This window comes from Dasypus novemcinctus, chromosome 23, assembly GCF_030445035.2.
Source record: "Dasypus novemcinctus isolate mDasNov1 chromosome 23, mDasNov1.1.hap2, whole genome shotgun sequence".
Taxonomy (NCBI): Eukaryota; Metazoa; Chordata; class Mammalia; order Cingulata; family Dasypodidae; genus Dasypus; species Dasypus novemcinctus.
Window position 1 is genome coordinate 64,678,858 of NC_080695.1, and position 27,868 is coordinate 64,706,725.

The window sequence follows — 27,868 nt, forward strand, 5'->3', positions numbered from 1 at the left end:
GAGTAATCTTGAGATGTGCAACAGATAATAGACCAAATATAACTGTGTAAGCTAACAGTTCTTCACAATAATATTTAACCTAAAAGATCCCAAAAAGCAAATAAAAATCTCTTGGTGGTTATAAATTTCCATGTACACCTTTGAAATCCACACTGCCATTTTGATTTGAGATTTACTGTGGGAGAAGGGATTGGGGGGGTGGGGAGTGATCAACGTCCTCCCACTGCATTCAAGTATAATTTGGTACGTGCTCCCGCTCCCCCAAGGAATTTCAGCCATGCCATCACCACCCATGAGGAATGGATATTATTAGTCTGCAAAATTTTCCTCACAGCTCAAAGTTTTAGTGGCAGAAACCTTGGGTAATCTATGGAGAAGGACATCTGGATTATGAGTCTGAAGCAAATACCACTGAGCCCAGGTGCTGAAGGAAACATAGGGGCACCAGTGGTGGCAGGGTGCCCCAAGTGTCCCCCCGAACTCTGCTTTCTGAATCAGCTACAAAATCTCTACTCTTAGTTGTTAAGCCTTCTTCCTGTCTAAAGCCGGGGTAAACCTAGGACTCCTGAAGCTCTCAAGGGCAGGCAGCTCCATAAATGATACAAGTCCTCAACACTTCCAGCAATTCAGAACACTCACCAAACCTAAAAGAGTGACATGGCCTCACCAACTGCAGTTGCACCAAATGCCTTCAGAATTCACAGCAAATGCCCCAGTACGTGATGCCCCCTCATCCCGGGTTCAGGCACAGCTCCCCAAACTTTAAGTGCCAATGAAGGGAGACAGACAGGTACTTGCCAGCAAGTGCCAATTCCTGTAGACATTCACCATCTGAAAACAAGTCCTCATGCTCACAAAGGTAAACTCTTGCCTTGAAAACTAACCACTGCATGCACATTCTTCATATACCATGTTTCTTGTCCCTCTGGCTCCAAACTAACCCCCGGACACTGTGAAATCAGTTTGCAAGACTAGAAAGCTTCCACGTTCCACTCTCCTGCAATGATTTGCATTACCCAACACTAAAAACTAAAGAACCACCAGGCAACCAACGTTATTTCAATAGACGCAGAGCACCGAAGACTTGTAAATATACAGAAAATCGCTTGGAAATTTAGACTCCAAAACTAACAGCGTTTACCTTTGAGGGTGAAGGAAGGAGGCAAGTCAAAAGGACCTTTACACTAATACTGAGCATTTTAGTTTTCTTCAGAAAAACGTACCTGTGTTCAGTTTTTTAAAAAACTTGCCACTGTAAAAATTAGCCACATTCCAGAGTTCCCAGGGACTCCACTGACCAGTCAGAGAATAAATATAAACTTAAAGGTGTCAAACTTCTGAGGAATTCAAGTCCCTACACATCTACCCTGTTTCACAGGTGATGGGACAGAAACCACAGGTAGACTTGATGAGGTTCTCACAACTACTACATGGTGGAGCGTGCCTTGAAACCTTTACCATTCAAACAAAGATTCTTTTCTTCACACGAGGCAAAGAGCAAATTAAAACCCTGAGTTTGCTTTTTCTCCTGCACTTAGATACCCAAGACTGGCTAAGCTATAGAGCAAAGGCATTCGCATAACCATGTTGTGTATAAACCAGTATCTGGATATTGGGTGGAACCAGGCAATATTTTAAATATGAATGCCTTTGAACCAGCAATTTCATTTGAGGAAACCTATCCTATAGAAACTTAAAGAAATCACAGTATTGACTATGAAAACCTGGCACACCATTTCAGTCATCAATTCTCGCCACATAGATGGAAACCGAAAGAACGGGCACACTGTAAGCTGCTGTACTCAGCTGTATTGCCAAGACAGCTGCAACAGCCTGGATGCCCAGGCCTGCTTCTCTCAGAAATGTTCTGATGTCAAGTTTGTAAGGAGCATCTGAACTGATCAAAGTGGTAACAGCTTTCAAGAAGGGGGGAGCAGGTACCACAAATGTCTGAATAAAAAGCCTCCTTTGAATACATGAAAAGCTGTTTTCCCGATACAGCATAGTTACACTCATTTATAAGTCCTCTAATCATGATTCTCCTATTTTTGAACCTATAATTTTATACTTACTTATTTCTCAGATTTAAAGCTTTTGGATTGTTCCTATGCTGGCTGAGCCCTGAAACCTAGCAGATATGCAGCCAGCTCCTGCTTCCCAGTTCGAGACTGCCCTAGACAACTAACAAAATGATGATGATGGACCAGCCCCATCCCAAAAGCAAGTTATATTTTCAACTGCAAGCAAAACAATTCCATTTCTCTGCCCCATTATATCTATGTCCCTCCTCAGCCCGAAGCAGTCAGAGTGGACATCATCCCAAAACCCTCAAGATTGAGGAATGAACAAAAATAAGGGTGGGGGGGGGGAGCAGATATGCCTTAAGTGGTTGAGCACCTGCTTCCCACACAGGAGGTCCAGGGTTCAAAGCCTCCTAAAAGGAAAAAAAAAAAGGCAAACAAATGAAAACACCAACTCAGGGGAGTCAATGTGACTCGGTGGCTGAACACCGGCTTCTGACATAAAAGGTCCCAGGTTCAATCCCCAGCCCTGGTACCTCAAAAAATAAATAAAATCATTTATTGGCATCTGACACCTTGCCAGCACTCCCAAGGTTTACTGACCCTCAGGGTCACATCTCTACCACCTCCTCTGACTAAAAAGCTAGTTACTGCATTCACTGCTACATGGAGGTCCTGAGGTCCAAAACCACAATCACTCAAGTTTAACAAGTTCTAATAGTCCTTAGGAAAATAAATTTTAGACAGCTTTTGAAAAGCCTAAATTGCATTTGATTATAGCAAAATGTTATGCAGTTACAATGACCAAAACAAAAGTGCAGACCAGCCCCACGGTTTTTTTGGTTTTTAAAAATTATTTATTAGTTTTATGATTGCAGGTATGTACTACTCCTCCAGTTAAGTGAACCACACTGAAGAATCTGACTGAAGGTCTTAAATTCAGCCAAATGCTTCCAATTATTTTGCTCTATAAAATACTAAACATTATAATTTTTTAATACTTTAGCCATGCTCAGAACACTGCAGAATAATTATGTACTGAACCCACTCATGCCAAGTTAGAGGAACAGAACTTATGACTTACGATTTTTAGAAGAATCAGAGAATCAAGCTTAAGATGAAGAGAAGTTCTGTTCCCCCAAACTGTTAAGTTTTAAAATTCAGCCTACACTATTCTCAAGAGATTGAAAAATGTCAAAGTTACATTTTTTTTTAAAATACCACATAAATACACTACCTTCCATGATTTGTTTTGCACCTAACCTGGCACAAGACAGACCTCAAAGTCTAGTTATCAGATCTCAATTTTCATAAATTCCTTTTCTATTTGTGGGTCTCAGGGCTAGTTAGAGCAATGGGACAGAGAATGGGGAAGAAGTTTCGAGGTGACAAATGGCATTTGAGATTATATGCAATGGAAAAAATAACAAATTCTAAGGTTTTTAAAAAGTTTAATGGAGCCCATAAGGCATATAAATTGTGTCTGGCAGACATTAAGACCTGCTTTCTCTTACCAAAGAAAATGGCACATGTTTTATCAAACTTTGACAACTGAGAGTAAAGGGTACTGAGATTAACCTTCAGAGCACCAACTTATAAACAAAAACAACAAAAATATTGTTACTCAACTTGGAAAGAGAAACTAGAACCATGGCATTAAGGGGAAGATTATGTGTTCTTCGATCTCAAAATCCTTTAGGAATAGGAGCTCTGGCCATTAGCGAGCAACACATCACACCACCAGACCCCAATTCCAGAATTTAAAATTTACAACAATAGAAAAACAGAGAAAACTCCAAATGCATTTCTTGGTATATTCCAAAGGGAAGTTTGAAAAGTATTCATAATACATAGGCTTGTCCGTTTCAGGTAAAATATGACAGATTGCTATAATTCTTCCTGCTATTATATATTCAAACAAAAATGATTCACTTTTACAAAAATTTAGGAATACCTCACTTAACATTCCTAGTTTTAGTATGGAATTCACTTTTTAAATAAGGGCTATATCTATAATGAATACAGAACTTCAATTCACACATTTCTAATATTCCATTCACATCCCACCCAGTCAATGAATATTATGGTTAACTTAGCAAAATTTCTTCACTGAAAGATATTATTAAACGATTGAAGAAATTGCAAACTTTAACAAAGTGCTGTAATTACTGGAAAAACCCTCACACTGATTTGCAATGGTTTTTAAGGATAAAAACAGGAAGTAACTGATACTGGACTACAAGTTTGCAAGGAAACATTTTTCACTGTCCTACTTGATATATAATATGATAGAATAAATTACAGTACCCGGCAGGCTGACTGACATCAGTTCTTCATCTAAAGAAGACTACCATTCAGTTCAAGATATTAAAAACGAAGATGAAACATGCTCTAAAACATTGTAGCTACAAGAGGTCTTACATTTACTCAAAAGAAGAATCTATTGAGACTTTTTATTTAGGTTGACCTAACATCTAGAGAACCTCCATGCGATTCTATCTTTTCCAGAATTAGATTCCAAACTGCACTTTTCAGGGAGAGAGACTGGAGGGATGGGAAAGTTTGCTATTTTAAGCTGTGATCACATTATTAGCAGTTGTTAACAGGCCTTTATCTTCCACCCATTCCAACGGAAATGTCACAAAGTAGAGCACTCATGAAAAATGTGAAACAGGATACAAAAGACTCTGAAATCTACCCTCCCCACCCACCCCGCCCCCATCCATCCCCCTCTCACTAACACTGAAAGAAAAAGGAAGCCCATTCTCAAAGTTCATGACCTCTCCACTTTAGGTCACCTTGAATGCAGTCTACATGTTTACATTTACCGTAAGGATAGTATCCCACATGGAAAGTAGTACTCGTCTTAAAACTGAATCATTTTAAGCCTAGAGGGTTAATTGGGGGCAATTTAATAATATTGCTACTTTTAGAGCACTAATACACACAAGTGAATCCAATAAAGTTCTGTGTATTGATTCAATGTTAAGTATTAATTGCATGACCATCATAGCACCTCTTTACATCACACAATCACCAGAATTAGAAATTGCTTTGAAAACTAAAAACAGGGCACAGTCCAATAATTAGAAGTTGCACACTGTTACTATATAGAAACCAGGTGCATGGTACAGTGCTGCTGTGAAAATGGAAGCCTGCAGATTTGACAAGGAAGCCAAATCATGTTTTAGACAATTTTAAGAAAGTGGCAATACTGTTGAAGCAAAATACTCAACACAGCAGGAAATGAAGGACCAAAAAAAATGAAAAAAGAAAAAAGAAAAAAAAAGCATTATATAACCAAATAAACATCTGATATTTCCTTTCCCTTTTGAGAATAAATACAGTTAAGGTCACTTTTAGCCTTGGAACGGATATATGTTTGCCTATGATGATCTTGCTAACGACTACACATTATCTGATGTCCTCTGCTAGGATTATAGTTTTGAGAAAGCCATAGTTACAAGAGGCATCTACTGCAAATACCTAGAAATTCCTTTTATGGCAACCACTATAAATTCACTTGTCTTAAACAGTGAACAAGGGAAGATGGCCTCATGTTTCCTTTGCAATAATAGTATATGTTGAGGATCAAGTGGCTTTCAAGCAGCATGGTGGGTGTGAAAATGTTTGCAGTTTAGATCATTCTGTTGCGTTTATGGGTTGGTGAGTCTGTAATGACATCGCCACATTGGGCTGAGGTACGCTTTCTAGTTCCACCATTGTCCAAGTGGAGTGCCATTTCTTCTGATATGAAAGTGTTCAAATCGACATCATGGAGTCCATTTCTCCTTCGACTAGCATTCGATCCACTGCTTACATGTGTAGGAGAGCCTGGGGTACTCGAACGCACGCTTATACTAGCCATTGCACCACTAAGACCTAGGAAGAAGAAAAAAGGTTTTAGAGTTGCTCGATCATTTAACCCCTCTGAAAGCAACCCACTTTACTTTCCATGTCGTCATAATGCCAAAGGATCCCTATGTTCTTTGTAAGGGTCCCTGGGGAGCAGCTAAGCTTTATTCTGCAAAATCAAGTCATCTGGCTCTGACATAGATGTTTTACCGGTAATGGTAACTCCCAATTACTGAAAGCTTACTATGTGTCAAGCACTGTGCTAAGTGTACTGGCTACAGCATGAAATTCTCCCCTCTACTCTACTAGGTAGGTTCTGTACACAACTTACACCTGAGGACATGTGGTGCTTGTTTCAGACAGGACACTATGGATATCCAAAGTCATCACTCCAGCAGATACCTCTGATGGGTGGCTGTGTGTGCACTGGAGGGGGACAAGCAATTATTTCCAGGCCTAAGTGGGTTTGTCCCAACATCCCTCCTCTAGATGAGGTGACCATATAATTTATCACCCAAAATTTTAAGGGGCCTATTAAAAATGACGCCAGGACAAAGGTGCAAAGTGGGCCTGCACTGACCATGTGGCCTGTCTATCACCCAAGGTCTGGGCTGTATTTGGTTGATACACCCTAGGAAAGCCTAATCTAAGTTCTCTGAAATCCTTTGGAGGAGAGGGGAGGAAAGGGCCATGTAAAGGGTCCTGCTGCTTGGTGTTCAAGGTGAGAAGTTAATTCTAAGCAGAATATACCCAGCATTCATCTTTGGGCTCTTGAGAGGTAAGGAGCCCAATTTTTACTTCCACTCCTAAATGTTCAGGGTTACTTTAAACCTGTGAAAGGCCTACAGAAGGCTTCAAGGAAACATAAACCAGAGCATTAAAATGAGAGACTCAATATCACTGACATTGTATTTTCCTCAAGAATTTCCCCTTAGGGCATTCTAACCTCACATAGGGGTTTTGTTATTGCTTGAATAAATTTACATAATGTGGCCTGGTATAACCAGTGCTTCTAAACAGGCCACAGGTCTTAAAGTTTTAAAGTAGCTTAGAGGCTTGATCTGCTGGGGCCCGCTCTTTCTCACTCAGTTCTCTGTAAATATGTGGTTTAAATTTGAACACTAAGTTGAAAAAGGATTCTGCTTCCTACCACCTCAACATTTCCTTTGACATTTTTCTCACCCTAGAGATCTGTGTACACCCCCTGGCCTCAACCATCTCCTGTGTGCTGCTGTTCTCCAGCCCACCCTTCTCTTCCTAACTGCACTCAGCCCCAAACCCAGGACACTCTGGCTCTTCCATTCGCATCTCGTCAGGCGCCTTACTGCTCTCCCTACAGAGATTCACAGGTGCCCTGAGGACACAAAAAGCATGCCCCTCTCTCTAGCTATAGATCTGAGCATACCCTTCTCTCTAGCTATCAAAGGCCGGCACCTATTTTTAAAAAAATAAGAAAATGAAAGCACTAACACTGGAATACTTCCTGTGTTAGGCACTACGGTAAACGCATTATAATTTAATCCTCAAAATATTCCTGACACCATGTATCATCCCCATTTGCAGATGAAAAACCAAGCTTAAAAGGTTTGACAATCTGCCCAAGGTCAGCACTGCTATTAAGCAAAAGCTGGGATTTAAACTCATGTGCTATCTAGATTCCTATTCACTTAGCTATACTGCCCCCCACTCATGGTCCGAATTACTTTTGCAAAGAAGTGGCTTCCGGGTCTAGGGGCCCCATCTTTTTTAACAGTTACCTCTCCCCTCCCCTTCCTGTTCGCTCACACCCCACCCCAACAATTAACAAACTACCACTATCAAAGGATTTGAGTGTCTTCAAGTGGTCAGGCCTGGCTTCTCTCCCCACATTTCCTCCCCGGGCCTACAATCCACACACACACCGAGCTGCTTTCCTGGTTCTCCTACCTCTCCTCTGTCTCCTGCTGGTTCCTCTTCCCTCCTGCTTCAAACTCTCCGCTCCTTCCTGCTTCTCCAGCCTGCCAGCTCTTTCCTCAGTCGCCTTTGCGGACTTCTCTTCTGCCCCTGACAGGCTGGTGTCACCCAAGGTGATATCCTCCACCCCTTATCTTACCCTCAGCATCAGTGTTTTCCAGATCTGTACCACAGGGGCAGACACCTCCCCTGAGCTTAAGGGCCCATCCCTATTCCTAGCTGCCTACTGGAGAAACCTCTAACTTAAAATTTTCAAAAAAGAACTTAGCTTCTTCTTCCCCAGCCCACATATAGGTTTGGAAGGGGAAAAAAGGGGAAGGAATTTTAAATAGCATATTCAATTGTCCGTCTCTTCCTACAGACAGACAGTGGCTTTTCATCTCTAATGAACTTAGCACAGTGCCTGGCACACATTTACTGAACTCTGAAGAAAAATAATGCTTAAAAGTCCTACCCCATGTTTTGAAATCCACTGAAATCCAAGGCTCAGCTGTCAATGTTTATTCACCTCTCAAACTCCATGAAATAAAACCAGGCAGCTCTCCTCACTTAAATCAACTCTTCTAAGTTCAAAATTTATTTGTGACCGAATTGTTCTATTTTTTTTTTTTTTAACGTTCTCCACCAAGACTAAATTTCTTAAAGAGCTTTGCCTTTCCCCCTCATCTCGCAGCCCATAACATACTACTAAAACATGTCCACATACTTTCAATCACTTGTTTCACAATGCAAGAGGCTCTAATGTAACTACATTGCAAACTCTGGACATTCAGCAATAAACTGGACTGACTCAGTAATTACATTCAGGACCCCCTTTGACCATCTGAAGTTGCAAAAAGAATTCGACAAACCTACCCAAATGTCCTCCTTGTTAATACTAGAGTCTCGTGTCAGTATGTTTAATACCTATGACAAATACCCAAGACTCATAACATTTCACCGAAAGTGAACTATTTGAAACAAAGTTCCTTCTTGTTTCAATTGCTATTCTCCATGAAAAAGAAGAGATATTAAACATCAGTTTGGTCAACTTGAAAATTTAAGAGTAACTTCCAGAAAATCATATTTTTCTGCTGGGTGTGTGATTTGGGGTTTGGCTTAATAGCTAAAGTAAAATCACAATGTACAACATTAATTATTTATTAGTTACCTATTCTCATGTTTGCCTATCTAAACTCCCCCCAAAAATAGACTTTTCACAAGTGTCAAAAAAATTAAGATTAACAACCAAAAAATATACATATTTTAAACAGCCCAAATTTTATTTTATATACCAATGACAGCTACTAAAAGATTCTTTAGGAAACCTCAGCTGAGCCACATGAACAATCGGGCCTATACAAGTACAGAAAATCCAAACATGCTTCAGAACAAAAAACTAAGTTGTACGTCCTGAGGGCATACAACTTAATTTCTACCAAAAACACTTTTTCAAAAGGGCTGTGGGAATATCAATTGACAAAAGCAGACCAATAGACAGAAAAGTCCGAATTGCTTAATACAAGATAAAACTTATCAGTTTTAAAGTTTCTGCATCCATTTTTAATGATTAGTGGAGTAGAAAGAGGGTAGGATGATTTAATCATATTCTGAAAAGAAAACTCCCACAGGAGCCAAAATGAATTTACAGTCCAGGTTATAGGAATCCAAGTTACATGGCAATTAAATAAATAGTAATGCATAGTTATTATTTTCATACCAAATTCATGCTCAGAGTAACAAGAAAATCCTGTTCAGAATGAATGTAATCCCAGTTTACCAACAGTTAGGTCACACGTAGGCACAGAAAGAGCAAATTCAGACCCAGGACATCTCAATTCCTCAGTCCAGTAGCTGAGTGCCTTGAAACTGCAGCTAAGCTGCTCTACTAAGAACCTGTGGGAAGAGGGCCAGCAGTGGAGAAGGCAGGTTGTTTTGATCCACTCAGCACAGGCTCAGGGCACTCTGCAGAGCTGTTCCATCAGTATTCTCACTTCCCGTAGAAAGGGGATTTAAAGTACCCCCAACGTGAGCAAAGTGATTAATATCCTGACAGGGAGCCCTAGGAAACTGGAATTCTTGCATTTGAAATGAATTGCACTATACAAAGTGAATATTGCTTCCTTTGCAAAAATTGTGTTCAGTGTGATAAGCCAAGCACTCATGTCAACGTAGTTGCTAAAGGAACTGTACTAATCTGAGGCAATTTGAAGTAGATACCACTCCCCACCCCAATCTGTAAATTGTAATACTGAATTTTTATTGAAGTAAAGCACACTAAATCAAACCAATTACAAAGATACATGTGTCACACCAAGAAAACATTTTCAGTTATGCTGACAGCCCAAAATGCTTCCAATTTTTCAAAGACAGTTTTTAATGCCATGGGAAAATTGTTCACGACGTTCAAGTTAAATGAAAAAAGCAAGATACAGTATCGTATAAGCAGTATGATCTCAACTATGAAATAATTTTATATTTATACATTGGGGACAAAAAAGACTGGAAGAAAATGCACCAAATATTTAAAACTGCAGTTATCTCTGTATAGTGGGATAAGACACTGATTTTCTACTTTTCTGAAATTTTCAAATTTTCCAAGAAATTAGTATTTATTAAAGCAGGAAACTAGTGAAAAAATTTTAAACAGCTATGAAACTGTTTCAAACTATCAATGTAATATTAAGTCCGAAAGAGTAGACTGCTTTGAGGCATGGCCATCTGACCTCCCATCTTTCTCCTCAAAGGGAAAAACATCTAAAAAAAAAACTTTATTCCAGGTTCAAGTCAATTTTGTATCACGTGTTAGAAGTTTTAGTTAAGTCCTGCTCCCAGAAACTAAGATTAGGAGCCGATTCCTAATCTTAAAATACAAATACCAACTTTTCATCTACATTTTTAATGCTCCTCTTAATTGCCTTAACTAACTGTTCTTGTTCTAAGGCTAATTTACACACAAATTTTACAAATTCTACCCTTCAGAGAAAAATTAAGGTTCTTTGAAATAATCCACCAAGCAATAAAGAGACTGCTTTTGTGCATGAATTTACATCTTAATTTCCAAGTAATTTTTTACAACACATTTTACTGTTAAGTAACTAACAACAGTTCTATTACTTCAGAAAGATGCAGACTGCAATATTCAACAAATACTTACTAAGAATCTACTGTGTTGTGACCGGAGCACAGACTGTCCTGGATTTTCAGATATATCCATAATTTGACACTCCTCCCATCAAAAGAAGGGGTCTAATTCTCCCTTTTCCTTGAAGGAGGCTAGGTTCAAGAGCAGGCTTCTCCTTCAGAGCCTATGGAGTAGGGATGGGACTTCTCACAGGAGGTCATAAAAGGCACTGGGGTTTACTCCCGGCTTTCTCTCTGGAACCACCCACTCTTGGCAAAGCCAGTTACCATACTGTGAGACACCCAAGCGGTCCTAGGGAGAGGTCTGCATGGAGAGCAAATGAGACCTCTTGCCAACAGCATTGTGAGGGAAGTATCATGGAAGTGAATTCCTAGTCAAGCCTTTTTAGACGACTGAAGGCCCATTTAATATCTTAACTGTAACCTCATAAGAAACCCTATGCAACCCAGCTAAGCTGCTCCAGAATTCCTGACCCACAGAAACTGTAAGATAATGTTGATTTACTATTGTTTAAGCTACTTAAAAAAAAAAAGACTCCACTGTTTTCCACACACTGTGCTAGGAATGTGGGTTTATGCATCGCCCACAGGTCAGTTGTAATGAGACCTTTGCAAGAGAAAACTAAGGAATTCCTTTATGTTACACTGTCAGTTTAAAATACTTAAGAACCTAAACATCTGTATTAGCTTTCAAATATCTTTCTAAATAGTTCTATCAATGGAAAAGATGGATATAATTTTTTGAAAAGGGGGGGGTGGGAGGGAAGGGACAGAAAACCAAACACTTGACTTTTTTCTTAAATTGACAATCTCAACTGTCTAGGGTCAACCCATCAGGACAGGTTCATATTTCTCAAAGTTTGATAACTACCATTCTCTATCCCTCTGGCTTACACAGGTTATTGAGTGTTCGAGGGTTGGTGGGACACCTACCTGTACTCAGAAGAAAAAATACCCTATCAGTTCAGGTAGTCTATAATCTCAGCTTTCCCATAAACTCTAGGTTAGAAGGTAATACTTTTATGCTTTGGGTGTGAGAAACTAGGAATTTTCATCTTAAAAACAACAACAACAACACTGTATAATCCTACGCTCCTGAATCCAATTTCAAATTGTACTTTCCTTATAAGGCCATTACACCTGTGAGATGATGTGAATGAAAGGGCCAGGCTATGAACAAAATTTTCAAATGGATGACTGATTTGGCACTCTCCCTCCTCCCTGAAGGCATGTCCTACTCTTAACTCTAGACCCTTTTTCACCTATTCCCCATGATGACAAAAATAACTTAGAATAAAAAGACCAGACTTTAAGGCTTTCCAGACACAGCACTGGATCGGGCAGGTGTACCTCTTAGAATGTCTATCCAGCAGAAAGAGAATGTAACCAATTTCACTGGCCTGTCAACATGAAACAAGTTCAAGATCTTAGGAAGAGTTTGTGGTGGGGTAATGTATGGGAGCCCTGTATGATGTCATGCATATTTATTTTTTAAGTTCACAACTTTTACTATACACAGTTTTTATGTATATTCACATATGAATGATATACTTTAATAATTTGTTTTTAAAAAGAAGAAGGAAAAAAAGATCTTAGCAAGTAAAATAAGCAGTTAATAATTTAGGTTTAAAATGTCTTTCCTCCAGGTGATACCGCCAACTTAAAAAGGCCACCTTCACTTACTGAAGAAAATATCCTCAAGGGCCTCAGGAGCCTTATTTGTGTGGTAATGCTGTCCAAAGGAACAGAGGACACTCACAGGACCTAGAAAGAATTCCTCCTCCTCTAAAGACAAAGAACACATAGCAGTGCTGTGGGAAGGTAGGTAATTTCTCAAGTTCTTTTTCATACATCACCTTGTAAACTAAGTATACCATTTCTCACAAAGGAGACTAGCTGAGAGAGGTTAACCAACTTGCCCCAAGGTCACAGAGTAGATGGGAAAGCTTGGATCAGAAAAGGTCTCAAATTCCAAAACCTATATATTCTTCCTACTACACTGAACCAGAAACTCAAGAGGTTACAAACCATTCATCTTCAAACCTACTTATCCATATTCACTTACGAGAAAGGGTCCCAGAAAGAAATATGAAATTCACGTATTTCCATGTATGTCCTTAGATAAGAAAAATAAGCCTAGAGGCAATTCCTACCCCATTCCCCTACCCTATACCAAAGGGGGTGGGAGATAAGAGGACCCCAAAATCTGCAAATAAAGACAAGCACAACAATAAAGACCATGCATTCTAGAGGCAGACAGACCTGGAATATCTTTTCTACCACTTACTAATCTGTTTTATCTGGAGACAAGTCTTTCTTCATCAATAAACTGACAGAGACCCATACAAGGCATGAAGATTATGGATCACACTCAGGCCCCACTAAAAGTCGCAATCATTCTTACTTGAGGAGCTTTAAGGTACACATTTTAAAAGTCTACCTTTACTGTATTCACCAGGGGATTGTTTTAACTAATTTCAGCTTTCTAGTTCTCTGTTCCCACTGCTCCATATGCTTTCACTCGACAGACTTCAGAGCACCTGTGTTAAGGTCCACACACATCTAGACTAGGTTCCTTGGTACATTCTGGAAAAGCCAGAAAGAATAAGAAAGACAAGGCTCTAATGTAGACCTAATCTATTGGAAAGGATAACCAAGAAAACATCGAAGTGGGAGAACAGAAGCAGAGCTGAGAATGGAGAATGGAGAGAATGGAAGGAAAGCGTCATCACAGGATCTTAAAAAGGATGAACAATAAGAAGAAAAAACATGTAAAGAACATGGAATATTCAACAGATTGAATGGAAGGGCTAGGATAAGTGACTCAAGGTTGAGATCAGATCATAGGGCTATTGCAATACCATGCTAATTTCAGACTTGGCCCTGCAGGCTACAGGCAAATAGTTATTTTTAAAGAGTCATGACAAGATCATGGTTACTTAAAATAAGCAGTGGTCCCATGAAAGAGGGGCTAGAGATTGGGTTAGTTCAGAAGAGGGAAGCAAGAAAAGCAGCAACAGGAGATTATTCCAATAACCAGGCTCACCCTGTCCACCAAGCTTTCTCTAAAGGCATGGTCAGACTGTATTATGGAATGTTCCTTCCTGTCCCCAGAATATCTTATACATACGTTACTACATTAGAATAAATAATCCAACTGTGTGTGTTTGGCTCAACAGAAAAAGGAACACTATACTCATCTGTATTCCCAGAGACTGCACAGAATCTGCCATATACATGCCTGCTAAATGAGGAAAAGAAATGTATTATTATTTTGGGGGAAGAAAGAATGAGTCCAGCTTGGGACCTTGTCTTTGAGAAAAAATACCTTCATATATTTACTAGAGATGTCCACCAGAAGACAATGGGACATATAAGACTGGCAGTAAGAAGAGAGGGTCTAAACCAGAGGTACAGATTTGGAGGTTATCAGCTGACAAGACTAAATCTGTTAAGAGTGAGATGGCCCTCGAAGGATATTGCAGGAACCAGGTGAAACTAGAGGCCTAGGGAAAATAATTTATGTCAGTGAAAGAAAATGAGGAAAGATCAGAAAGCCTGAAGAAGCATAAAAAAAGAAATCAAGAAAAGGAGAAGCTATAGAGGAGAAAGAATTACTAAAAGTAAAATAATCAGAAAGGTAGACAGAGAACCAGAAAACCATCCAGATGATTTCTGGGCTGTATGAAATTTTGTTTACATAAATTTCTCGGAATTATAAGGTATCAAGAGAAGACATCAGATTATATTCTTTAAGACCCAAATGACCACTAGTTGATGTGGTTTTGATTCAAACTGTTAATTTAAGCCTCTCCCTCTATATTGAGCTCCACCGCCAATCAGAGTATCTTACTCACTGACACACCCTCACTGTCTATGTCAGGGGTTCTTAACCTTGTTTCATGGATCCCTTTGCCAGTCAGGTGAAAAACCACAGACTCTTCCTCAGAATGTAGTGACAGAGTTTTATGACACTCAGGGTCTAATAACTACTGTAATTTCAAAGTATGGATGAGTGTAAGGAATTTTTCAAGATATGTAACTGTAATGGGATATTGAAATGAATACTATAATTTAGTGCACACATTCATGAGTGAAGGAAATGTTAAATTTCAGTTAGAGGTCAGAGAAAATAAAGATAGTATGTTCATTTTTTTCAATTCAAGCTCACAGACCCCTTGTTAAGAACCCCTGGTCTACATGGTATTTTTAGGTGTATAGTGGGTGCATTTAGTAGACGTGATGACAGGTGATGTTAAGTAGGGTTCAAGTCATTAAGAAAAAGAAAAATTATTGGAGGTGGGGCAGATTGTCCTCTCTTAAAAAGGGATAGGATATGAGGTCTGTGGAAAAGAATAAATCAATGTGACCTCCTACACTCATTTTTACTTTGGTTACAAACTTAAGAAATCGAACTTAATATATACCAATCCTTTTCTATGTCCCCTCATGCTCCAAAAACTTTAGATTCTCCCTTCAATGAAGAACTCCAAGAATTTCAATTTATCTCAATTATACCTCGTACTTTTGTCTATGCAATTTACATGCAAAACTGAATCCTGGCATATTATATTATGACTCTAATTAAGATGTTTTCTAATACTTCAAAAAATCATTTTAACAATTTTCACTCCAATTTACAGACTATTCAAAACAAATGTAATACCTCATTACATTAATTTGCATTACTATTTTTTTAGTTAACAATGCACTAATACTAGAAATCATCAAAATTACTTTAAATACTCAAATCAGATTAGCATTCTTTCCAATACACTGATGGTCTCTTCAAATCACTACAGCACAAAACTCAGTTTAATTTATGTTTCTGTAGGCTCTTTCAAGGGACCCTATTACTTCAAAACAACTCTGTTCTAACTACATCTCATTAGTGTATAAAGTCTAAGCATGACAGTACATCAAGTCACCAATATATTCTGGATCAACACTATTTTAAAAATTTACTGAAGGGAAAGATTATTTTTCTACAAAGCTTTATATTTAAAATTTTTAAACCCTCACAATTTAAACATAAGTTGAAACTATATAGTCCTTTCTCTATAACTGAATCACTTAAACCCCACAAAGTCAGGAAAATAATAAATCACAAGTTGAACACACTCAACTGAAGAAAAATAAAATGGGGGCTGAGAGATAGGGTAATGGTTTTGGGGGTGGCTCACCCTTTTTACTATATACAGTACTACATTAAGATTTTATAACAAGTATGACTTTTATTTCTTAAAACTATCTTCTAAAGTATAATAATATAATACAGAAAATGCTACTTTAAGTATGGAATGAATCATAAATCCACTTGATAAAGGAAGAAAATCAGAATATTTAAGGAGAAACAATTACATCAAATTCTGCCATGCACTAAAATTAATCTGACAACTATATACACTAACAATTGTTTTTCCAAACTTACAGGAAAATATGAAACTGTAATCCAACAGGAACAGATCAACCTCTTTTTTGTAGGCGTTTGAAAAGTTGTGATGGCTTAATTGTTTCAATCTATTAGAAATAATGTACAGTCTTGAGTACTACACCCCTACATCATAGACTGCCTTGCAACAATGTCTGTTTTAAAATATTGTCACAAATCAGGAAAAAACTTGCTTTTTCCAACCCCATGCTGATTGGGGTTTTAGGGGAATAAAGTTTTGCCAAAGAGTAAGAACCTTTATAAGCAGTAAAGCTTTTAATAATCTAGAAGCCTTTGTATATACCCCATTACTTTGATAACCAGGTTATTTTGTTTTAGAAGACCTATACCATGACCCACAAATGTCAACTTTTTAACAGGACTCAGACCTAACTCACTGAATGCTTCTATCTGCTTAGTCACTTGCTCAATTCATGTTTTCATCTTGGTTTCAAACAAGTTTTATTTCACTCTTGTTTTATTACATTTCCCTCAGTTTGTAAGTTGTCATACAGAAGGTTACACTCCCAGTTCTCTTTGGAAGTCTGTATTAGAGAGCAACAACAACAGACTTATCACTGATTACATTCCCCAGGCTTCTCCAGTTCATACTCAATTCTCCTGGCTGAGAATGCCTTTTGATGACAGGTCTGGCCTGAGAAGGTGAGGATGGATCTGCCCACCGACTGCACCCCTGAAAGTCTTGACTACCAATTACAAAAAAAAAACCTAAGTGACACTAGGCATAAAGCAATAGACATAAAGATTCTGCTTACCTCTATGCAAGCCTACTGAGGTCATCAACGCTCACCCTCGACAGGCCCATTCGATCACTAAGAGCCTCAAGGGACTTCCCATGAGAACAAACCCAATTCTTACTTGCCTGGTCACCAACCAGGATCTCCAAACAATTATAAATGTAAGAGAATTCTTAAGACAGAAAAATGTCCTCTTTAACTCAGAAATGAGTAAGGAAACATGTACAATATATAAATGAAAAGCAATAAATTCTAATCAGTGTTGCAGAAAGTTTCTGTTAGTGTAACACCAATAAGCTCAAACTAACTTTCTTAAAAACATAGTATTTAGGATGGGCTAGGTAACAGTCCAAAAATTGCCCATTTAAGCTCTTAGCTTACATTCTACTTAAACATTTCTAGAGCCAAGTGTCCACTATAATGAACAAAAAACAGACAATGTATCTGGACCTAACTCTAAACATGAAAATGGGTCCACAGCACACTCTTAACCCTTTTTCCAAAGAAATATGTTTAAACGGCTTTACCATGCAGAGCTATGGCTTCCCGGAAGGGTTGCAAATCAGTCTCTACAGATGAGCTAGTTTCCGTTGAAGTAGCTCGGTTAGGGGACACTACAGTCAGTCTTGGGGGAGCTCTAGAGTTTCGAGGTGGAGGAACTTTTCCACACAGGAAGCTGATCAAATCTTCTCTACGTATAGTTCTTCTGCGTTTTTTAACCCAAGCCAACACATCCTTATTGCGACGCTGATAGCCAATCTGAATTCCAATATCAAAACTTCGCTGATGGGTATCCACACTTTCTGTTAAGAAAAAAAAGAAAAAAGATACACGATGATCAGTAGAGAGCCATACTGTAATCCCTTCTAAAGAAAAATCTTACAAAATTTAATCAAAACAAACTATTTATCAAGATGAAGTAGCAGGTTCTTTAAGCCTTTCAGTAGCCTATTAAGCTAAATGTATTTCACAGTCACGTTGGTAACATCTCGTTGAATTTTAATGGTCTAAATTCAGAATTTACACATCACATAAGGTCTAGAACAGGGGTTCTTAACCCTTTTTGTTCGACGGACCCCTTACTAAGTCCACACTATACTGTGTATCATTTAATAAATTTATCACACCCGCACGAACACATCCCCAAGAACAGTGTTTTTTAAAAGTTCAATTCAAACTCAGGGATTCCTGGTTAAGAACTCCTGCTCTAGAGCTTCCACCCTGCTCTTTCAAATTAATCTCTTTGAAACAAAAACAGAGGGAACACTTTTCTTTGACCCAACTACAATTTTTAAAATGCTGTTCTCTAAAACAACTTGCTATACTTAATGTAAAATGTAAAAGGAATTCCTAAATTACACCAAAATTCAAGATTTTTTGTTTAATCAGAAAGAAATCTTGGTTTACTTAACAGTAATAGTAAAAAAATTATTAAATGTTTATTGGTACTATACTTCACATCGTGACAAGACTAAAGAAGGTACCCTGACTACCTTGAGATACTGTCCCCTTACTGCAAAGAAAGGAATCTGAGGTATTAAGAGTAACTCTGCCCCAAGTCATAGCATATAGAAGAGATGACTTGTAACTACTAAGCTACAATCTTCTCCTTCAGAAAAGCATGACAAAGGTTAAGTAAAAGAATCATATCACTCAAAAGATGAATAAATACTGCACATCATTCAGACCACACCCTCCCGCATTTACCCTGTCATTTCAGGTACACTCCTGACAGGATCAGGTACCAAGAATTGGGAACAGACTTAACCGCAGCAACAAACATTTCAGAAGGGGAAAAATCAATTCTTATTTACTACTAAACACCAACAACAAACAGCAGAGTGAACACCGAGAAAGTATTATTCATTTCCCCAGATATTTTTTTCATCCTGCTTCATTCCCAATAGCCTTCAGTAATTTACAATCATTCCCACAACACTCTCTGCCTTCAAATCTTCCAGAATGGTCTCCCAATCTTCACAACTGCCCGGTATGTACTAAATCTATGTTTTCAGTAAAATGATTCCTGACTCTTAGATATTCAAAAGATTTTTCAATGAGATAAAACCTAAGTCACTGCAATTTATGCTAGCAGCCAATCACCAGTGTATCTTTAGTGATAGTAAAGAAGACATGGTTCCTGTATCCCTGGACCCTTGCACAAAAACAAAAATCCATGACTAAAACAAGAAACCATTCCTTACTTTTCCTGGCTTTGATTTTTTTCTCTAATTCTTTGCAATATCTAGAGCAGACTTTGAAAGGAAGAGATTACTCAAATAATGAAGAGCTGTGAGCCAGAAAGAAAAAAAAGACAACAGACATCAGAGAATCCCAAACTGATAAACTGCATATTAAAAAAGGAGGCAGGTGGGAAAAGAAAAAGAAGCAGGCAAGAGGGCAGGACAAGCAGATCTTTATTTTTTTTTTTTAAGATTTATTTATCTCCCCTCTCCCCTCGTCCCAGTTGTCTGTTCTGTGTCTATCTGCTGCGTGTTCTTTGTCCCCTTCTGTTGTCAGCGGCAAGGGAATCTGTGTTTCTTTTTGTTGCATCATCTTGCTGCGTCAACTCTCTGTGTGTGTGCAGCACCATTCCTGGGCAGGCTGCACTTTCTTTCGCGCTCTCCTTACAGGGCGCACTCCTTGTGCGTGGGGCTCCCCTACGCGGGGACACTCCTGTGTGGCACAGCACTCCTTGCGCGCATCATCAGCACTGCACATGTTTCAGCTCCACACGGGTCAAGGAGGCCCGGGTTTTGAACCACAACCTCCCATGTGGTAAGCGGATGCCCTATCCACTGGACCAAGTCCGCTTCCCATGAACTCCATTTTAAAGGTAAAGAAGCATTTAAGAGAAATATAAGCACATTTCCATGGTTCAGGGAAAAGACAGATGGAAATAGTGGGATGGAAGGTAACACTATAAAGCTGTATCTAGACCCTGCAAGACTCTGAAAGAGCTAGAAACATTTTAAGAGAAATCATGTCAGCAAGTCACTAAGCCCATCCATCCCATTATAAAGTGAAAAGAAACCTAAAAGCTAGAAAGCAACTACATTTTCACAAATCTGATCTACCTTAAAGAATTATTCTAGTCAAGGTCTTAACTGAAGAAGTTTCTCTCTCCAAACAGGATGACTAAGGAAATTTTAAGAATCAAAAGGAAATAAAGTATAAAGGAAAAAAGTTGGAAGCATGAAAGGGATAAAAAGAAAAATAAGTATGAAACGAATTTGAATAGTTCAAAGTAATATGAAGCAGGCAAAAAATGAGAAGCTAAATAGTCAAAGGGAAGATGCCCACATGAGGTAGTTGGAAAAAAAAAGGAAATCCTGGGAAAAGCTTAGCAACGTTTTATTTTATTCTGATTGAGGATACAAGGCAGACCAGTCCCAAAAGCCAGATTTTCAAAGGGCTAATGATGCCTTTAATCACAGATTAGAATAACACACTACTGGTCTGGTTGAACTGGAAGATAGTTATGTATGTTGAGAACCTCTTCTTAAAAATTATGCAACTGGACATTCATTTCACCTCGAAAATTCTAAGTCTTAACAGCAGAACCAACTAACAGCACACTAAAAATCAGGCATCTTATTAACGCTGAATTTTACATATCAGAAGGTACAGAAGAAAATAAGCAGGGACAACATTTAAGGTCTTCGGATACATGCTTTCACTCTACCTGGACATAACTTGATTTGGTATCTTTAACAGCATATTCTGAAAGTCAAGTTCAATTACTTTACCACCCAAGTTAATCCTAAATAAAAAGGTCGCATCATCACACTCAAGCATTTAAAATTTAGGACTTAACTGGTTGAAAATAAAATCCTCCTATTATTCTTTTAACTAGGTAAGGAGAGGCCTGCATGCTTATTGGAGAATCTTAGGCACTAGACTACATTTTAATGCAATGCCAGGAATAATTTAGTATCCTGTAGAATTATTCCCCCTAAGGATAGCCTCCTGAATGTTCTCAGACCAGACTGCTTTGACCATACCTAGACCCTGACAACTAGACACCCAAATTCTCTATGTATGAGCTTCACATCCCTGGCACAGAAAAACAGAGCCCAAAAACTGTGGGACAGTCCTACATCCAGCAGTATTTTACTGCAGTCAAAGCCACTTGGAAAAGAGCCACAACCTGAAGGTTAGGCAAACCCCAAGGTATCAAAGTATCAATCTAACCTTTAATCACAAGCACATTCATTGCCTTATTTTAAAAAAACTAAGACACAGAATAGTCACAGCATGTTTCATAATTTTTTTAAAAATGTTTTTATATAAGCAGATGAACTTAACTTCAGGAAACTTGAGAAATCTAAAGATTCATCAGAAAAGCACTGTTGAAATTCCTCCCACCACCAGGGGGAATCATACTCATTTCTGGATTGAATGTTCTAAGAAGAACTTTCTTACATGACACACACAAAACCAATCACATTTTGCCATCTTTTGTTTTTGATATAAACCTCTGAGTTAAACAAGTAGCCAAGGTAAAGAAAGCTGCCCAATAGCTGGGTGAGAGAATTTCTTCTATAAGCTAGTTCTTCCTCAACAACAGAGAAGCCAATCTCCCATTCTCCTGGGAGGATATACAAACCATAAGAGGACACTACAAGACCAAATCAACACTTCTAAGGAGTATTAAAAACAAAATATTCTAACTTAAGAATTAAAATTGCACTAATCAGTCTGCCACAGGAAAATACTACTACATATATATATATGCGAGTCATAAGAAACAAAGATCTGGGTCAAAGCCAAAATAAATATTTTCCCAATAGTTCTGAGAAAATAACTCCTGTGTATTCCCTAAGGAAGTATATCTAAAATAAGCAGTAACTTTTACCTTCTTACATTTTTAGTCAATCTTCCTCTAACACAGAACAATGGCCAAGAACCAGGGAAGACTCATAGTAGCCACTCTATGCTACCAGCATGGGGCATCTACCCCCAATGTACTCAAGATTTTGTTCAGAAAACCAACCACATGCTCTGGGGAGAAAGCTTTCTCCCCATCTGTTCAAGGGGTAGAATGCCTGGCTTAGTCCTAAACTAATGGGCATAAACCCATATCCTGACTAGGTATCAGTTCTGGGTAAGCATGTGACCCAACTGTAGGCCAAAGAAATTATAGAAGACATTTACCGTTACCTCTAGGGAAAGAAAATTTCTGAGTTCTTCTAAGACTGAGCAAGTGACCATCAAATGTGAGCTACAAGCCATCCTGCCAACATAATGAAACTAGATTGAAAACACACACACATACATTTATGTGTATACACACACGGTTATACTGAGCAGAAAACTGCAGAGCCAGAGAGCCTGAGCCAATGAATCAAGTCATTCCCAGTCTGCCTTACCAAAGGCCTTCAAGCTAGAGACAGCCAATACAAGCACCTACATTGAAGCCAGCCTGATTTATGTTTTCTGAATTTGCAATTAACATCCTTTTACAGAAAAGTTACACATAGGAAAATGATTGCCTACTATAAAAATGTACAGACTGAATCAACAAACTAGATATATTAGGAATGACTGATACTACTGCTCCTTGTAATGTATGAAGTTGAAGAATAAAACTTGAGTTTCTAACCATAAACTATACTAATTAGACCCAAGGCTCAGTAATAGTTTTTTTGCAGCAAAGTTACAAAATAGCTATGGAAAGTCAAATTATAAGAAACAAAAATTCCAATATCCTCTAACTATACGTCCAGATAGAATATACTTTACAAATCAGTCACCGGCAACTTGGCCTAAAAATTTTATGTTCAGTTCACTTTCAGTTTACCTCTATGTCCAAAATGGCCACACTAATTTGAGACAACATATTATAGACATTTAGCATCAAGATGTCTTAAAAGTAGGACTTAACAAACATACTATTTTCTCACCTGTCAGCTCTAATTACATTTACCCCCTTTTTCAGGCAAAAAGGATGAGGAAGAAGGAAAAGTATATACCACAGAGCTTATTCCAACAAAAGAAAAAAAATTTCTTTTAGCCAAACAAGTGAAGCAGAATTACTTCCCTTTGTCTTAAGGACTTACCATAGCCAGAAACATCTGAATAGAATTTGACCACCAACCCAATCAACACTTAAAACATTCACACATGCTAGATACTGCATTTATACTATAGTTTGGGGGTATTATCCCCATTTATTTGCAAAACAACAAGGAGTTCTAAAAGTTAAATACCTTGCTCAGAACTTTGACAGAGCCAAGATGTGAACGAGGATCCTGCCAGAGATTCCACAACTCTCAATCATTATTACACTAGCTCTTCACTGGCCCCCAGCTTCAAAGACAGTTTTATAAAGTGAAGGCAAATGGAGTTTAAGGTAAGAAAATAATCAAAGAAGAAAAAATCAAAAAAGCTGAGAAGGAACAATTAGAGGAGAGATGAAAATTAACTATCAAGCACTGGCTTCATCTAGAACTGATCAGGTAGGGGATACTAGCAGAGTTTTGCCCTTAAAGCCAACAAGCAGTTCTTCCACCTTTCTACAGAGCAAGGAGTCCCAAGCAATTGAAGGAATTTAGAATTAGATAGCTGGTCACCCAAGTAAACTGGGTGTAGAGGGTAGATTTAAGATGAAAACACGAGTAGGCTTGACCAAGTTATTTCCCAGGTAAGCATTAACCCAAACTAGATTAACACAATCTCATTGATTTTTCATTCCCTTTAGTTGTAGATACCAAAACTATCCTAAGCCAGGGACAAAACGCTATTGCATACTCAACAAACATCATCCTCTTCAGAGTTATCAAACTGAAGTGGAAGCAAGGATTTTTCTACTCCTTGCTATGAAAGTATTCCAAAGTCTGACCCCTCAATCTGGAGAAGGAATCACATACATATCCCATGTTGTTGAAGTCTGTCCCCGTGGTGGGAGACTGGATATGTCCTCCAACTCACTCTTCTTAAGATCCTTCCAGGCACTCCAATCAAACCAACCAACAAAATACTCAACCAAAGCCATCAACAATCAAAAGCAGCCACTTTGCTAGGTATTTACCTCATTCTGACCATGTGCTCACTTTAGGAAGAGCTGGGTAAGTGCCAAACACTCCCCAACATGCAAGATGAGCCATTTTTAGATTGCCAGGTAGTTCTTTACTACACAAGACACAGAAATTCAGCCCACTTACAGGAATACCCAAAAATAACCCCCCACTCTGAATTACAATTAAATATTTGAACAGGGAACAATTCTCAATTTACCACTACTTAATGGTGCATGCACCTGTGGCACTACCTTGCTCACTTTACTGATTCTATTTAAGGTACCCAATTATTCCTACAACTATATCCTTCACTGAAGACCACACCGTGAAAAGAAGGACCTTTATGCAAAGCTTTATCACACTCTGCTGAGTCTGGTAAAGAAAAAAATGTTGCTACACTACTGAGTTCCAGAAAACAATCTACCATTCACGTGGGGTAAAAAGGGATGTTTTCTTTTACAGAAAAACAGCATACAAAATAAATCTAATTCAGACTAACAATTCAGCATTTTTAGTAATCTAATAACTATACATGATACTTATTTTTAGAAAGGTCTTTGTTTCTGAACAAAGAAAAAACTAGTAAAATATAAAGCATTTTCAAATGAAGTAATCAACTTAGGAAGACTTCAATTCGGAGCCCTACTTCTAAAACTAAGAGTCAGCACGAAAAAAAATTGCCCATTTTAGTCTTAAGGGGAAACATTCTACCTGTGCACAACAGTACTGGGGGTTTGGGGTTTTTTTTCTTAGACTTTTCAGTAAATAAGACTAGCCAGAAGACATTCGTGTTTGTTATAGCAGATGGTTCCAGCACAAGGCAGGCACTAAAAATGTGTTGCCTTCCCCCTTTAAACAAAAAGTAACTCCAACAAGTGAACAGATATACAGTTGTACTGCTATTCAACAGAAGAGCACTCAAAAATAAAAAGGCGCTGAACTAATAATACCTACAATGTGAACATAACAATGATATCTCAAAAGCATTATGCCAAGTGGGAAAAGCCACACACAAAAGGTTACATACCATATAATTCTCCTTATATGTGACATTATGGAAAACGGAAACTCATATATAAAGAAATCAGATCAGTGGTTGCCAGGGCCTGGAGTCAGGAGAAAAGGAGGACTACGAAGGGGCAGTAGGAGGGGCTAGACTGAATCTTAACAGAATGTTTGTCAAAATCAAACTAGACGCCTTATGAAGGTGATTTCTAAAGGAACCTGACATTGAAAAAGCAACTGGATGTCTTAAGCATCATTTCAAAATTCCATTTCTGGACAAAGCCAAAAGCAATTCCAAAGAGAATGTTAAGGACCATCAAAGAAAGCTGGATGTCAAAGCAATTTACTCAGTGGTCAAAATTCAAGAAATTCAGTGGCATAAAATCAAAGCTGATCACTGAAACACCACTTTTATTTCCCTTTTCTCAGCAAGGCATGGACTATTAGTTCCTCATTCCCTAAAATTAATATTCATCTTCTTCACTTTCAGCTTACAATTCTGTAGTTACTATCCCAAGAACTGCATTCTTTTCTAGAAATCTCTACAAGGGATATTATGCCTACAAAGAATCTGAGAATCAAGCAGACTCTTGATAGCCTGTTTCAATCTATTTTAATATTTTTGAAATGCACAAAATTCCATTACTAATAGAGCCTTTTAAAAGTTAGAAAGTATTTGACTTAATTACATTTTTACTAAGATTAAACGTCAAATTCAAATCCTTTTTCCACAGACACCCCACCAAAAATCAAACTGAAACTTCCAAATTTTCAAGCCCAATAAGGCACAGAAATCAAAGCCACTGTTGTTAATGAGAGCACAATGGGCAAAAATGTTAACTCACAGATCTTCAAGTCATCACACAAGGGGAAAAATTAACTCCAGAAAGGCACTTGTGCATGACGGGCAAATCTATCAATGCAACTCGGATAAACTTCCTACTAACGATTTATAATCAAATATTTAGGCTGCTTTGCAAGAAAACATCCAATGAAGTTGCGGGAGAAGAGCAGGTAATATACACACAGTATTCCAAACTAGCCAATTTCCAAAGCACTTAAATGCTATCAAGCTGCCATCTCTCAAGTTACCTAACTTAAGAACCTTCCCGACGAGGTGCTGACACCTCTGTCCCTGGCACAAAACGGCAAACTGTTCATCCCTTGGTGAACAGATGCACAGTATCGCACGGTCTTCCAGCTCAGGGTCTGTCGTCGGCCCTACTGACATTTCGGGCCTGGGTAACTCTTTGTTGCGAGGGAGTGTCTTGTGAAGCGCGCATTAACAGCATTCCGGGCCTCTCCGGCACTAAAAACCAACAGCAGCTCCTCTTCTAGTTGTGACAACCAAAAACGTCCGCCGAAATTGCCAAATGTCGGGGAGGGAGGGAGACGTGAGGGAGGTGGAGGGAGTAAAAAATCACTCCAGTTGAGAATAACTAGACCACGACCAGAATTCACAAAATGCAAGGTATTCGGGACGAGGTGGGGGGATGTGAAAACACTCCCGCAGCCCGGCTCCAGATAGCAGTGGCCAAAACCCTCGGAACCCGAGACACCCCAACCCTGACGCAGGCTGCCCTTCCCTTTAATCGGCAATGCCGCAAGGTTATCTTTACCTTTGTAGAGATTGGTGACGGCGGTGGCTGCATTTTGGAAGGGGACCCAGAGAGAAAGTCCTGGCTGCTGACACACTCGGTCTGAAAGGGGGAGGGGGAGAAGGACGAAACAAACAACGAGACAGAGAGACAAAATGTTATTTGGGCGTCAATCATCCCGGAACGGCCATATTAGGTTTCGCCATTTTGTTCAAGGGTTTCGGGATCCCCCACTGACAACGAGGACCGTAGGAAAGGGGGTGGAGGCGGAGGGAGCGGGGGATCCGCGGAGCCCCCCGGCCCAGCCCCGGGCCGAGCTGCGGCGCGGGGAAGTGCCCCCCTCGCAGTCCCCGCCCCGAGGCCGCCTCCGGGGCACAAAAGGGCCGGCCCCGCCGTCTCCCTTCGCCATTTTGTGACCGGGGGCTCCTCCCCTCCGCCGCCGGGAGACCCCCGGCAGCCGGGCCCGGGCGGCGGGAGGGCCCGCCACCTCGGGCCGCTCCCCCCCCCCCAGGCCTGGCCGCCGGCCCCGGGCCGCCCCCCGCGCCCCTCCCCGAGAGCCTCCCTGCCCGCGTCGCCATCTTGTGGGGCCCGGGCGCCGGGGCCCGGCCTCCCGAGCGACCCCGAGGCCCGCCGCCCCCCGGGCCCCGGAGCCGAGGCTGCGGGCCCCCGGGGCGGCGGCCGCGGGCGGCGGGGAGGCGCCAAGATGGCGGCGGCGGCCCTCACCTTTGTAGAGCTGGGCCACGGCGGTGGCCGAGTTCTGGAAGAGGTGCCACAGCTTCTGCTGCTTGTGCTCGGGCTGCGCGGCGGCCGCCGCCTCCTCCTGCAGCTCGGGGGGCAGCTGCTCGTCCTGCTCGGCCTCGGCCAGGCACTGCCGCTCCCACTTGGAGAACCAGTGCTCGGGCCCGTGCTCCTGGATCTCGGCCTCGCCCTCCTCCTTCCGCTCCTCCATCCTCCGCGGCCTCCCGCGGCCTCGCCGCCGCCGCCGCCGCGTCCTCCTCAGGCGGGGCCCCCGCGGGAGCGTCGTCGTCGAGCGGCCCGGCGGCGGGGCCCAGCGGCCGGCGGCGGCTCCTCGCGGCGGCCCAGGCCTCCTGCACCCCGAGGG

The 27,868-nt window shown here is 40.0% G+C and overlaps 1 protein-coding gene across 1 annotated transcript; it reads right to left on the minus strand.

Annotated features, from left to right (window-relative positions):
- Positions 1-2,855: 2,855 nt before the first annotated feature.
- HAPSTR1 (HUWE1 associated protein modifying stress responses) lies at positions 2,856-27,868 on the minus strand. The gene is made up of 4 exons (XM_058286486.2): positions 27,490-27,868; positions 26,788-26,868; positions 17,669-17,944; positions 2,856-5,903 (listed from the first exon to the last, which is right to left on the minus strand). Exons 1-4 carry the CDS (start codon positions 27,713-27,715, stop codon positions 5,659-5,661), a joined length of 828 nt encoding a protein of 275 aa, XP_058142469.1. The 5' UTR covers positions 27,716-27,868; the 3' UTR covers positions 2,856-5,658.

Excerpts from the sequence above, each read along its gene's own strand:
- HAPSTR1 (XM_058286486.2), bottom strand. The coding sequence starts at position 27,715 with ATGGAGGAGCGGAAGGAGGAGGGCGAGGCCGAGATCCAGGAGCACGGG. Across the intron at positions 26,869-27,489 it reads CGTGGCCCAGCTCTACAAAG|ACCGAGTGTGTCAGCAGCCA; the intron begins GTGAGGGCCGCC and ends TCCCCCTTTCAG. Across the intron at positions 17,945-26,787 it reads CGTCACCAATCTCTACAAAG|AAAGTGTGGATACCCATCAG; the intron begins GTAAAGATAACC and ends TTTTCTTAACAG.